The following is a 13740-nucleotide window of genomic DNA, read 5'->3' as shown; positions in this document are numbered from 1 at the left end:
TCCGTGTGAGGATCAAAAACACAGAACACAGAGTGAAACACGGAAAAACAGCTCATCTCACTTTGTCCGTGAGAATGTTCGAGTTAACATTCGAGGTATGTTCAAGAAACGAAGTGAATGTTCAAATTTCGCGGGGTATGTACTTCGATAAGCGATTTTTTCATTTTTTTTATTTTCTGCTATCGAAAAAAACTGATCAAAAAATGTGCATCAAAGTTTGTATGAAAATGGAATTTAGTGCTCAAAAACACTTGAAATGTTAACTGTGGCATACAGTGATTGTTTTATTGAGTCAGAAAACTGTTTACAAGTGGTACAAGCTTTTCAAAGAAGGTCGAGAAGATGTGAAGGAGGGCGCTTGCCCTGGACGCCCCAGCACATCAACCGATGAAAATGTTGAATATATATATATATATATATATATATATATATATATATATATATATGTATATACATCCAGAAGACAGGAGAGAACACTAAGCACTAAGGCGTTCTAACCATATAAAAGAGCAAACAAGAAGATAAAACGTTCAGTTTGAGTAGAGCCATGAAGATGATAGTACAAGCTGCTATTAAAAGCGCTGGCATATAATAAGTAGAAGTTATTAAAGCTTTTAATTCTATTAAAAATCTATAAATCTCAATTTTTTTATGCCTATATCTTCTTTATTCGCAGACATATTGAAAATCTGTCCACATTTTGCTATTGGCACTTGATGTGGACTCTCAGAATATATCCATGAATCTTTTATACAGGGTGTCATCTGACTTGGGCCACCCCCATCTTTGAAATTTTAAACAGATACCTGCTTTCTGTTGTAGTTTTTGTATCGTCGACGTACACTTCATACTGAGAAATTAAGTTAAATTTTATATTTTAGGATGTTTCGGTAATATTTGATTATAATTGTGTGAATTATTCCCTTTCAAATTATGGCCCTGAAAACTGTTTGACTGAGTTGAATAAAAGCACAATAGAGTTTTTCGAGAGTTTTTTTTCCATTTTTAGGTACCTATTCATATTTTTTCATATTTCCATTGCTGTGAGCGTTTTCTACAATAATAGGAAAACCTTTTATGGTTATCTGAAACATATCTACATCAAAAATATATCATATAAGTTTTATTGAGCAGAAAAAGAAATGACAGCAATAATAACATACGAAACGAACACTATAACTGTAATGAAAATTGAAATGAAGTAATTATACAGGTACCCAAAAAAATTATTGGCGCAATAAATGTTCGAATTGGAGTCCTTCCATTTCGAGACATTTTTAAACTCGGTTTTTCATATTATTTATTGCCCTTAATACACTTATTTGCTGCATTGTTGCGAAATCATTCAAAATCCTCAATCTCGAGTCTTCCACATTTTCTATCTCTCTGCCAGCGTAAATCCTATTTTTCAATATCCCCATATAAAATAGTCCAAAATAGTAAGATCTGGTGATCTTGCAGACCATCTTATCGTCCCATTATTTGTCTCGAAATGGAAGGACTTTAATTCTAACATTTATTGCACAATTAATTTTTTTGTGTATATAAATTACTTACTTCATTTCAATTTTCATTATAATTATAGTGTTCGTTTCGGATGTTATTATTGCTAGCATTTTTTTTTCTGCTTATCAAAACACATATAATATATTTTTGTTGTAGATGTTTCAGATAATCATAAAAGGTTTTCTTATTCGAAGTTCATTGTGGAAAACGCTCAGAGCAATGGAAAAAATATGAATAGGTACCTAAAAATTTTAAAAAAACTGTCGAAAAACTCTACAGTACATATGGAGACGTGAAAGTTGCTATTGTGTTTTTATTCAACTCAGTCAACCAATTTCCAGGGCCGTAATTTAAAAGGGAATAATTCACACAATTATAATCGAATATTACCGAAAAATCCCGAAATATAAAATTGAATTTAATTTCTCGGTATGAAGTGAACGTCTACGATCCAAAAACTACAACAAAAAATACAGGTCCGTATTTAAAAATTAAAAAATGATGGTGGCCCAAGTCAGATGACACCCCGTATAAAAGATTCATGGATATATTCTGAGAGCCCACATCAAGTGCCAGTAGCAAAATATGGACAGATTTTCAATATGTCTGCGAATAAAGAAGATATAGGCAAAAAAATAATTTGGGATTTTTTGGTTTTTCCTGTATATCTCCAGAACCAAAAGAGTTATATTCGATTTCGTTTACGAGATTCACATGTACAGAAACGAATTTGAATTGCCCTGTATATATATATATATATATATATATATATATATATATATATATATATATATATATATATATATATATAGTTCTTCAGTTTTATTGGTATATACCTCACCTTTGTCGAAGTTTCTTTTTATGATTGTGCTGTTTCACGGTCCCCGTATTTTCAATTCCACCCATTATGTTATTTACTGCTTCGCCGACCACCATTTTGTCTCTGAAATAAAAGAATTACACTCTTAATTTCATAAATTCACAATATCTAGGTATATAGAATAATAGTCGTTTCATATAAATTCTCAAAGTCAACAAATATTTCATACAATGTATATATTTTTATTTAACAAGGAAAATATAACAATCATCTTCGGGTGATTGTGGATACTAACAATCGAAACGTCGTGAAGTAACTTGGTTTGGAATCTTTTCATTTTATATTTTTTTATTTTCATTTCTTTTTAATAATTTTTTAATTTTTTCAGTTAATAGTTCAGTTTTTTTTTGGTTGTTGCTTGCACGTTATTTCATTGTAATTTCAGTTTTTTGCTTAATAAAATTGTTATTTTTCAGCTAACCTTTTTAATTTTTTACAGATTCTTTCAGGGATTTCAAATCAATTTATATCAAATTAGACAATGTAAGTTCGAACTGATGAAATACACCACCAATACGCCAATTGTCCTCTACGAATTCAAATTTAACCAAAGCTCCGCCTAAACAGCCCAAAAATTAACCAGGCATTTGCAATGATTAGTTAATGAAAACACTGTTCGACGCTGGTGTTCCGGAGATTTCAGCCTCGAAGACGAGCCGCGAAGTGGTCGACCTACAGTAATCAAGGACGACGATTTGGGGACCCTGGTGGAGACTGAACCATCACAACCGTGTTAGGAATCACACGTTAAAAGGTAAGACCTCGGTAATCCTTAGCTCGCACAAGTTTCGACTTCTGAGGGTTGTCGTTCGTAGGGGTGCGACAGCTGGTTAACGGAAAAACATATTTTAAACAGGTTTGAACAGACTGAGGAACTGGGCGTTAGCTCCCATGCGATTTTTGATGGTCTTTAACGTATCGGAAAGGTGACAAAGCTCGAAAAGTATGTGCCCCATGATAAGAACGATCAACAGAAATTGTCATGTTTCGAGTTGTGTTGCTTTTGCGCAACCAAAACGATCCTTTTTTGAATTGAGTCGTCACGTATGATGAGAAGTGGATCCTCTCCACCCATACACAAAACACATGAAAAAAAAATGGTTACCGTATGGTGGTCAGCGGCTGGTGTGATTTACTATAATTTTCTGCAACCGGGCCAAACCATCACAGCAGTGTCTTATTGTTGTAAACCATGCCCGAAAGAAAATAACGCCGGGCGCCACTGGTAGCCATAAACCAATGTTAACGTCGCTAAGAGCGCGCGAGTGTACGATGATTCCACGCCACTCTAGAAGCAGCGAGAATAATTCTACCGATCTCGACGGAACTTCGGCGAAATGTCTACTACTACATTCGATATAAAAACGATAGCCGCGAACATATCGACACAGTCAAGTGGACGTTACAGTGCGGTACGTGAAGTGATCTAGTAAGGCGATAGACATTCAAATAATAGTTGAAGTTTTAGTTGACGTGTTTGTTGTATTTAAAATGAATTAAAGTTTGATTATTCAGTGTAGTCAATTATTGGTCAACTCACGGGGAACATTTGTTATCGGAAGTGAAATAATTGACTGAAATTTTTCTGTTTTATGGTGAAAACAAGAAGTGTCGACTACGACGGAATGGAAAAAGCTTGAGAAATGAAAAATACAGAAGAGAGGAAGCTGAACGCAGAAGAGAGGAAGATGAATGCATAAGAGAGGAAGATGAACGCAGAAGAGAGAAAGAACGATTACGCCGAAACCAAGATCGTGAGTTACTACTAGGTATTCTGGAAAAATAAGAAAGAAACAGAGAGGAATATCGTAAATTATTGGTAAATATTCAAAAGGAACAAGAAAAAGACAATTAGATGTATCTTCATTTATTTGAAGATTTGAAATCTTCCCAACAAGGGGAGATACAAGAATTGATTCAGGAAGAATTTGAAAAAGTATTTCAGGAAACAAAGGAGGGATTGGAACAAATAGTTGATGATAAGTTTGATGGGGTTGAAAGAAAACTTGAAGAGGAGCTTGAAGGAGTCGGAAGGAAATTTGAAAAGAAGCTTGAAGGAGTCGAAAAAAATTAAAGAGGTTTTTCCGGAAACTTCAGAAAAAAAATCACGGAAACGCAGATAGACTTCCAGATAGATGCAAATTTTGCCAACGCCAGGAGGACAAGAATACCCAGCTACCAGAAGAAGATTTTCCCACCAGACGTGATAAGATAGCGGGCAGAGACTCCTTTATGGACAGTTCTGATAGGGAAATGAGCTCTCCTACCTCTGACCCGGAGGGTAGCAACCTGTAAGAGTCCCTTGTCCAGGGATATATATATATATATATATATATATATATATATATATATATATATAAATCCTCTGAGGGTGACACTACCTTCCTGACGAGGCAAGACATCATCGTAGCGCAGAAGGAGGATCCCGTCTTGAAAACTGTACGAGAACGTTATCATTTTGTGAAATTTTTGAAACGCGACTGTCATTTTTTTTGTTTTCGGCATCAAGAAGGCCATTAAAAATGCTACTAAGTAGTTGGCCTATTTAACCGAATTCCTAGCAACGGAGTTGGCAATGGTGCCGACTTAATTTGGAACACCCTGTATATAATATATTCATTAAATAATACCTCCTTTTGTAATTATAAACTCATCAGTTGAAATACTTATTGTATAGCTTGAATCTAAATTAATTGGAGGCACTCAACTACTTCAAGAAATGTTCTTCAAAAAAGTTAGGACATAATTCGGAACTATTAGATCCTTGCTGCTGTAAAAATTGCAGCTGGCTAATTTTTTTACTAGACCTACATTTTATTCGGAAAAAATTCTTGAAAAAATTCGATCTGATTCTAGTGTTACAAAAGTATTTTTCCAATATATCCAGAAATATTCATGGTAGGATAAAATTAATTGGATCCATTTCCGATGATAGTTTTTTTCAATTTATTTTTGTGATCGTTTCTCAAATGTTTGGCTTTATTACTATAGGATACATATCGAACTGCTAGATTTAAACATTCTCATACAATATTATATTTTTAGGAATTGCTCTTTATGGAATAATCATAACAAAACAGTATATAGGATGTTCCATTTGAAAAAAAGTGAGAAAAAACTGTTTTTGGGATTTTATTCACTCAGTATTAGAAAAAAAAATTTGGTCAATATTTTATTCAATAATATAAAAACTTATTTTTAAAATATCCTCATAGCAAAACAGATTCTTCAACCGAGTTTTCTTTAAAAATGATAGCAGTTGAATATATCAGCTTTTTGGCATTATTTTCAGCATAACTTCCAAACTACTTGGTATATATTTATTGCTTTGAAATCAAATGTTCTGAGGGAATCAAAATATGGAAAGCAATATATACTTACTTCATTAAAAAAAAAACTAAATTTGATATGCCACACTTCTACTCGGAACCCTGTATGTTGGTAAACGATTTAAAAAATCCCTAGACAATGACATCTTTAACTTTTCGATAACTTCACCTCCTTCACCTCAAACTTCTAATTGAAGTTCCATGTGACATACACCATATATATCTCTAGTTTGAAAAAAAATATTTAGTGTTTCTATTTTGTATGAAACCTTTGTAAGGAGGCTTTTTCCACTATTACTTAATATTGGTATGAGTTCAGTACTTTTATTGAACTCATATAGAAATCAAAAACATATGTATGTTAAAAAATATATAATTTTCATCAACCTTGTTTCATTTTCTTGGAAAAACTTGCAATGACATATGAGATCATCACAGTAAAGAGTTGAAGATTCCCAATAGATGGAAGAAGGCAGGTTATATTTGGAATCATTAAGCTTAATATCAAGAGCATAATGTTGAAATCAACGAAAATTTCGATAGATTTTTAGAGATTGCAACCAGCAGTATGTAACAAAGAAATACTCAATATTAAAAAGTTCAATCCCCACGGCCCACTCACCCGTTTCATATAACATTTTGAGTGGGTGGGGAAGACATTTTGTTAAAAAATGTACCTAAAAAATGAATCCCATATTTTCAATACATTCTATTTCCACTGTGGTTAACTAGTATTTATGTGCAAAATGTTATAAACAGACTGACAACAAATGATCTAGAATAGTAAAAATGTCTTCTAACCTAATTATAAACCTTATCCTATAAATAAAACATTTTGACATAACATGAGATAAGGAAATGATAATCAAATATTATATCTGATAAGACGTACGCCATTCGTAAATCTAAAAATTCCTTAAGATATGCTTGAATGGTAAATGCGTTTTTACATCTAGTAGGCTTACCAATTTTATTCGGCTAAACCAACAAAAAAGTTACAATAAGAAGGGATATCGTAACCCTTAATATACCAGAGCACTATGCCTTACGTACACTTGTATGATGTCAATTATTTCACTTCACATTATTTAAATTATCAGTGGGTATGATGATTATTCGTCATTTTACAAATATCTAAATGTCTAGCAGTCGCCATCTTACTTAATTTAAAAATAGTTCGGTTCGGATTCAGGGTTTCATGCTGTTCGGGAGTACAGGAGGAATGTGCGACGTACTTAATTTGTATTTTTCCTTTTTTTTGTAACTGAGAGACCCCTAAGTGAAACCTTCCTCAGAATTTCTTCTTAACCAACATTAGCAAATACTCTGTTTTTTCACTATACAAACTTTCTTAGATAAACATCGCTCACATTCAAACGAGGTAGAACCTGTGCTCAGAAGCATTTTACTTAATATTATAAATTTGAAAGGCAAGCTGAATAACGAAAATAAAATATAATTTTGGAAAAAGCAGGACAAAATATAAGTGTGAAAACCCAAATATACATTGCAGATTGTTTTGCAGACAAGGCAAAAACTGAAAATAAGAAGTGACTGTTAACACGACTCACGGGAAATTAAAGTGAAAATGTCTTTGAATAGGTACTTATTGAATATCGCCTATATAGGTAAGCCATTTAGGTAAGTCTATCCGATTCAGTTGAAGATATAATATTTCAATAGGTATTTTCTTTAGGGGAGCGCAACTTCAAGTAAAAAGGGAATCCTGCCAACCTGATCCTTTAACTGTTCAAGGCAGACTAGAAATGGCGTTGAAAGTATTGAATCCTTGCAACGAGCCTATCGTAGTTTTATCAAGCAGGTAAATATTTATGAATAATGTATATAGGTGAGGATATAAATCATTTCTCAGTAATGAATATAAATATTTTTTTTATTAGGTAACGGAAAAAGATTAAAAAAAAAGAGATTTTTTAACAGATTTAGATTTTTTTTGAAAAAGTAAAATGACGACAATGAATTGTCACACTTGCACAAATATCCATAACGAAAATTTTAATATTTATGATTTAAAAAATTGAATTCGTTGTTAATTGATTCGTGTTCAACTGAAAAAAAATAACGTAAGGTAAATTATATTTTTGTATTTCTCCTATGAGAGCATCCTATGAATAAAAATAACTGACTGTTGATATTGCCAAATCTGTCAATGGATAATTTTGAAATCTTTTTAGCTGAAAATTATGGGTCAATGGATTTTGAGAAATGTGTCAATAATTCATTCAGGTTAAACAGCAACTTGATAACAACTTCACCATTCAAATGCAACCCTCATAAAAAATTTTACAATTCCAAATTGTATAATTTTCATTTGGCTTCAAATCAATAAAAGTACACAATTGAACACCCAACTTGATAATGAAAAAAATCATAAAAATATTTTATTATTTTCAACCATATAATTTTATTTAACGATGATTATTTTATTATCATTAAACTTAATTTAAACCTTTGTTTAGACAATCATAAGTATCGTGTGTTTCTTTTCAAGTTTAGTTTCAGATCTATTTTTTTAAGAATTTCAAAAAGAAAGTATAAGAAAATTGATGTTTTCCCAAATGACAATCTTTTATTAGGTTAGGTTTATGATAAAAAACTTCTTTTATACTTCATTATATACGATTTTTTCCAATTCACAGGTTAAGACGCAGACAGAAATATCATGTTAAAAAATAAATATGATGATTTTCCTGTTTACAGCTTTGGCTTTGAATGGTTTAGTTCCTCCTTCAGAGGAACAATTCAATGTATTGTTTAATTCTGCATAGGATGTTGATATATTCAGATTTGCCTAATGTCTTTCGTTCACAATTTAAATACTTTATTTGTTTGTAACTGTATTCTGTCCATCTAAGCAATAGAGTGCTCCAAAACATTATCGTGTATTGTGCACGTGATCTCCCAGACAAGGCAGCTTGTACAGAGTCGCACTAAGGAACGACCGATTTTTTAAATAATATGCGGCTGGGTATAGGAAAGTTTTATAGGTGGAGTGTAGGGACACAAATTAACAGTTTTTTCAGCCGTATCAGTACTTGACATTTTAAATATTTTAAACCTTAAAATACTAGCGTAAGGATTTTTGTTTATTTTACTCAATAGATGCAAAAGTGCGTGGTGATTGTGGTCTATTTCTGTTTGGGTTATTTTTTTGGTGGATGGATAGAGTTGTCATAAGTAACATTGTTGGTCTATGTGTGTCAATTGATATATTCAAATATTGACAGGAAAAGATAAAACAGAAGGACAAATAAAATAAATATACATCTGTGCATATAATATGTAATTAGCATATTGGAAGTATAATAATAATAATAATAATGATGGCAGTATAGTTGCCATGTAGTTAGGACATTACTTTCTTCAAATAAGAGATCACTGGAGAACGTTCTACCTTTACCTAACAAAATTTTTAGAATTTTTTTCGGTAAAGTATCCAGACATCTCAAGTGGCTGTCCCTAATACCTCCCCAACCTATAATACCATAAGAGAGTTGCGATTGAACCAAACCATAATATACAGTAGTCAACTTCAAAAAACTGTTGTATTTTTGAAACTCTTGGTTGAAACATACCAGCAAAAGTATGTGCTTGAATGTTTGTTCTTCTAACTTTTTTTAGAACTGACTCTGGAGTTCATGCCATTAATTCTACTTGTCATGTAGACCTTTATCGCAGGAACGGAGTGAACTATGAACCAAAATCAGTAACTTTTTGTCTTAATAAATATTTTTCGGCACATGATGTACCAATACGAATATTGAAAACTTATATTGTGCCAGAAACCTTTCACTGTCGATACAATGCTATATCCAGGACTTATTTATATCGTTTAATAATAAGCAAAGATAATGATACCTGTTCGAGAAGCAACAATCATTTCAATTATATTCCGATAGAAGAGTGGGAAAGGAGCCTGTTTCTTTGGTATGAAGCATTATCAACATACTTTTAAATTTATTTATGATATTGATGTGTTTTAGTACAGACAAATTTGATATGGCACTAATGAAGGAAACTGCAAAATTATTTGAAGGGTACCATGATTATAGATCCTTCATGGGAAAAGTATTAGATAGGCAAAAGATGACAAGAAGAGCTATAGAATACATAAAAATTATAAATAAAGAAAAGACAGGTTACAGTCATTACAGTTGGCCTACCTTAATTGATGGACCAAATCCTCAAAATTATGTTTATTTAGATATTTACATGAAATCTGCAGGATTTTTATACAAACAGGTGAGCATATCCTAATTTATATCATGAAAAGAAAATATTTGTTTGTGATGAATGAACTCAAAAACTACTTGAGAGTGTTGGTATACATTTAGAATCAAGGGTTCAATTTTTGAACGTACTTTTGTGTGTATCCTATATAGCTAAAAATAATTTTGCGCCTATGCTCTCAACCGATTATAAAAATTATTTCACCTCTAGGACTGTACATTATCAGCGTATTTCGTTAAAAAAAATAGAGATTCCTATGAAAAAAGGGGAATGGTGCACGAATTGCTAACCTTGAAATTACATGAAGAATCACTGCCTCCCAATTCCAATTACTTGCTTTAGTTCATATAGAGCATGGCTTAATCTATATGTAACAACAATAGCTTTTCAAAGTTTTCAGTTTATAAAAAGTTTATAAAGAAAGACGAATGTTACAGATAAATTCGGTTTTGCACATTTGAATTCATTAGGCTGAATTTTTTATTGCATTCATTCCTATTTTTCTTAGAAAATGGGGCGAACTGCAGACACGTGTTTCTGGCTATTGGCCTCATCAGCGCGGTGCAGCAAAGTGTAAGTATACGCAACACTTGGTTGCCGAAAACAGGAAACAACACATACGAACGGAGTCTCCAACAGGAGCCTACCGCACATTCGTTGTTCTAGGTGGGAGACCTATAATTTCTGGAATTCACCCAACATTACCTGTGTAACTTCCGGGTCCAAAATATAAATATAAAAAAGGGTTTAATCCATTGTGTATGATTCAAATCAATGAAGAGGAGAATTCACGGAACAGCACTCTAGAAAATGGTGGGGCAAACTGCAGACACGTGTTTCTGGCTATTGGCCTCATCAGCGCGGTGCAGCCAAGTGCAAAGATGGGCAACACTTGAAATAATAAATATGTATTTAGTACCCAAACAAGTCAAAATAAAAGTAATTAGAGGTAGTTTTTTGATGTTTTTTCAGGTTAGTAACTGGTGTGACAATCACTTATTGTCGGAAACTATCAGAAATCAGAAATTCGCATTTATTTGCTGAACATAGTTTTGTAATCACAGGAATAGACCGTATCAGATAAGAATTTCGTTTGGAGCATAATATTATTATTATTATTACTATTATTATTAATTTACAAACATTGTTGATGTATATATTTCAAAATATGGTTATAATAAAAAAGAAAGTAATACAAATCATGAAATTATGAAACAACAAAAAAGAAAGTTGTTAGACAGTTACTCAAAGCACTCAAAGTATGAATATAGTCCACAAACCACTTACTCTAGTAGTTTGTGATATAGTCCAAAGTTGCCTGCCTGCTTGCCAAATAAAACTTTTCTTATGTACGATAGATGGCGCAGTGATTTTCTCAAAATGCGTTCTGGTTTAACCAAAGGCGTTTTCTGGTGCTCGTGTATTCAAAACGTATTCGTCTGTAATTCAAATACATTCATTTTGGCGTTGAAACGATGACGTCACATCAACTACGATTTGAAACGTATTCATCATGATGATTCAAAACTAGCGTAAGGTTGATTTTGAAACGGAATTTGACATTACGTTACCTCAGTTGTCAGTTTGTACGTTTCGATCGTCATAGTTTATAAAGTGCTGAAAACTTTTCATCAAATACGTTGTAAGGATGTACAAAATAAAGCTGGGAAATTATTACTGGCACAAATCCGTTTTTATTATTGAATTTGACATATGATACAAATTGAATCATGCCATTCTGGTGAATCTTATTATTAATGACGTAACTACGAATCGTTTTTGAATACACGCTCGAATACGATTAGACGCCAGAAAACACTTTAGGTATCCAAGACTATTTCGCAGTGGGACAATCAGTATTTGAAAAACAATTCACATTTCCAAATATTGAATTTACAAACTTCAATGAACTACTCATAGATATAATATATATTTACAACTACTACGATGGACAAGACAGAGAGTTCGAATCTTTGATGTTCTGTGCTTATTGAACATTACTAGGGATATTTATTTAGTATAGTTTAGATTGGCAACATTGGAACAACCAGAAAGTTCTTTTAAGCTTTGAGTTCAATGAGCATCACTAGTCTAGTTTTACGAAGGAAGTTGTAAATTGATTATACTTTCTTCAATATTTTGTGCAACGACATCAGAATCAGCAAAAACGCAAGTAATTATTTTTTTTTATTATTTATGTAGTCAGTGGTCCTTATTGAATAGTTGGATGATTTTTTATTTGGACACGTTTCTTAACCTAGAAGAGGCCGGTGGACTTGGAGGGAAACATTGCAAAATGGCTTCCAAGTAAAGCCGTTGGGAAGGTATTTAGAGTAAAGCATTTTTTTTCTATACAGGTCCGAAGGACGGTGGCGTCGCTGGTTGCGGTAGCACAAGGTAAAGTCACAATTAGAGATATTAAGTTTATGCTGGAAATTCCGTCACGTCATTCTTGGTGCCCCCAGATAAAAACGTTGCCGGCACACGGTTTATATTTGTGCGAAGTCGAGTACGCTAGGGAGGACTTGGACACTTTTAGGAGCACAGCAGAGATTTAATTTTCGTTTCAGGATGGTTGGGTCTAGAGTGTATGTAGGCGGGCTGCCCTATGGGACCACAGAGCGGGACCTGGAGCGTTTTTTTAGAGGTTACGGCAGGATGAGGGACGTTCTCATCAAAAACGGATACGGGTTTGTTGAGTTTGACGATTATAGAGATGCAGATGATGCTGTGTATGAATTAAACGGTAAAAAACTTTTAGGGGAGCGTGTGACCGTGGAAAGAGCCCGAGGGACACCCAGAGGTCGAGATCAGTGGTCCACCAGTAGCAGCAGCAGCAGCCGCAATAATGACCACCGCTCCCATGAAAGGTATGGGCCACCTACCCGCACTAACTACCGATTGGTTGTTGAGAATCTGTCATCCCGCATCAGTTGGCAAGATTTGAAAGATTATATGCGCCAGGCCGGTGAAGTTACCTATGCTGATGCCCACAAACAGCATCGCAATGAGGGTGTGGTAGAATTTGCTTCGTACTCTGACATGAAAACTGCTATTGAGAAACTCGATGACACCGAGTTGAATGGCAGACGAATCCGTCTCGTAGAAGACAAGAAAACAAAAAGTAGGCGCTCAACTTCGTATAGCAGCCGCAGTAGATCACGCAGTCGTTCTCCCAGACGTTCCAGGTCGCGTAGTCGCTCCAGGCGCAGTTCCCATTCCAAGAGCAAGTCTAGGTCTCGTTCAGGTAGTGCTAAGGCAGACCGCGAAAAGTCTAAATCAAGGTCACGTTCAAGGTCGAACTCTCGTAAGAAGTCAAATGATCGCTCCAGATCAAACTCTAGAAAAAAGTCTGTTGAACGCTCCCGCTCTAGGTCTCATTCACCAACACCTGACAAGCGTTCCAAGTCACGTGAGGAATCCAAAGATAGATCCAGATCCAGGTCACGTTCTGCTAGCAAAGGTAGAAGCAAGTCTAGAAGTAGGTCTCCTTCAGCAAACTAAGTGTAGAACTATTTTAAATCCAACCGAATCCAGTTTTGTGTTTAACAGTAGTATAAAACGGACATTTTAAGATTTATAATTAGTGAACTCAAACTCAATTAAATCTTCAATTCAACATTTTGTTAAATTATTATTGGTGTAAAGAATTATTTTTCTCAGAAAGGGTTTGTTTTTTTTTATTAAATGATGACCTTCAAACATTTCATGTTTTTTGTACAATACTGTGAAAACTAAATAGTTAAGTCTCTTATGCAACACCCTATTCACTCT

The 13740-nt window shown here is 33.7% G+C and overlaps 2 protein-coding genes across 18 annotated transcripts in view; one reads left to right on the top strand and one right to left on the bottom strand.

Annotated features, from left to right (window-relative positions):
• Nuak1 (Nuak family kinase 1) overlaps positions 1-7088 on the bottom strand; it is a 45093-nt gene extending 38005 nt beyond the window's left edge. For 5 of the 8 annotated variants that reach the window (XR_012466815.1, XM_074180231.1, XM_074180237.1 and 2 more), the window contains exons 1-2: positions 6681-6821; positions 2348-2449 (exon numbers count right to left, since the gene is read on the bottom strand). Coding sequence is in view for 7 of the 8 variants with exons in the window: in XM_074180231.1 (XP_074036332.1) it covers positions 2348-2442 (95 nt within the window). In the remaining variant the exon portion in view is untranslated. Of the gene's footprint in view, positions 1-2347; positions 2450-6680 lie in introns of all 8 variants that reach the window. The other 3 variants (XM_074180234.1, XM_074180233.1, XM_074180232.1) reach the window with 3 other exon arrangements.
• LOC111512474 (serine-arginine protein 55) lies at positions 6796-13670 on the top strand. 10 transcript variants are annotated; one of them, XR_012466818.1, is made up of 8 exons: positions 7241-7356; positions 7412-7537; positions 9358-9663; positions 9720-9978; positions 10475-10539; positions 10633-12135; positions 12324-12363; positions 12728-12870. XR_012466818.1 is itself a non-coding variant. In XM_074180244.1 (7 exons), exons 2-7 carry the CDS (start codon positions 7304-7306, stop codon positions 13468-13470), a joined length of 1527 nt encoding a protein of 508 aa, XP_074036345.1. In that variant the 5' UTR covers positions 6796-6818; positions 7241-7303; the 3' UTR covers positions 13471-13670. The 10 variants fall into 10 exon arrangements, 5 of the variants coding, with proteins under 5 accessions (XP_074036345.1, XP_074036347.1, XP_023024365.2 ...); XR_012466817.1 differs by having other exon boundaries at positions 10633-12139; XM_074180244.1 differs by lacking the exons at positions 10475-10539; positions 10633-12135 and adding an exon at positions 6796-6818 and having other exon boundaries at positions 12728-13670.
• The last annotated feature ends 70 nt before the right edge of the window (positions 13671-13740 follow it).

This window comes from Leptinotarsa decemlineata, unplaced genomic scaffold, assembly GCF_025532065.1.
Source record: "Leptinotarsa decemlineata unplaced genomic scaffold, Ldec_3_MD MMD2_tig00026294_RagTag_RagTag, whole genome shotgun sequence".
In the NCBI taxonomy this organism is placed as follows: domain Eukaryota; kingdom Metazoa; phylum Arthropoda; class Insecta; order Coleoptera; family Chrysomelidae; genus Leptinotarsa; species Leptinotarsa decemlineata.
The sequence above is the reverse complement of the archived record's forward strand: the minus strand, read 5'-3'. Positions and strand labels throughout refer to the sequence as shown.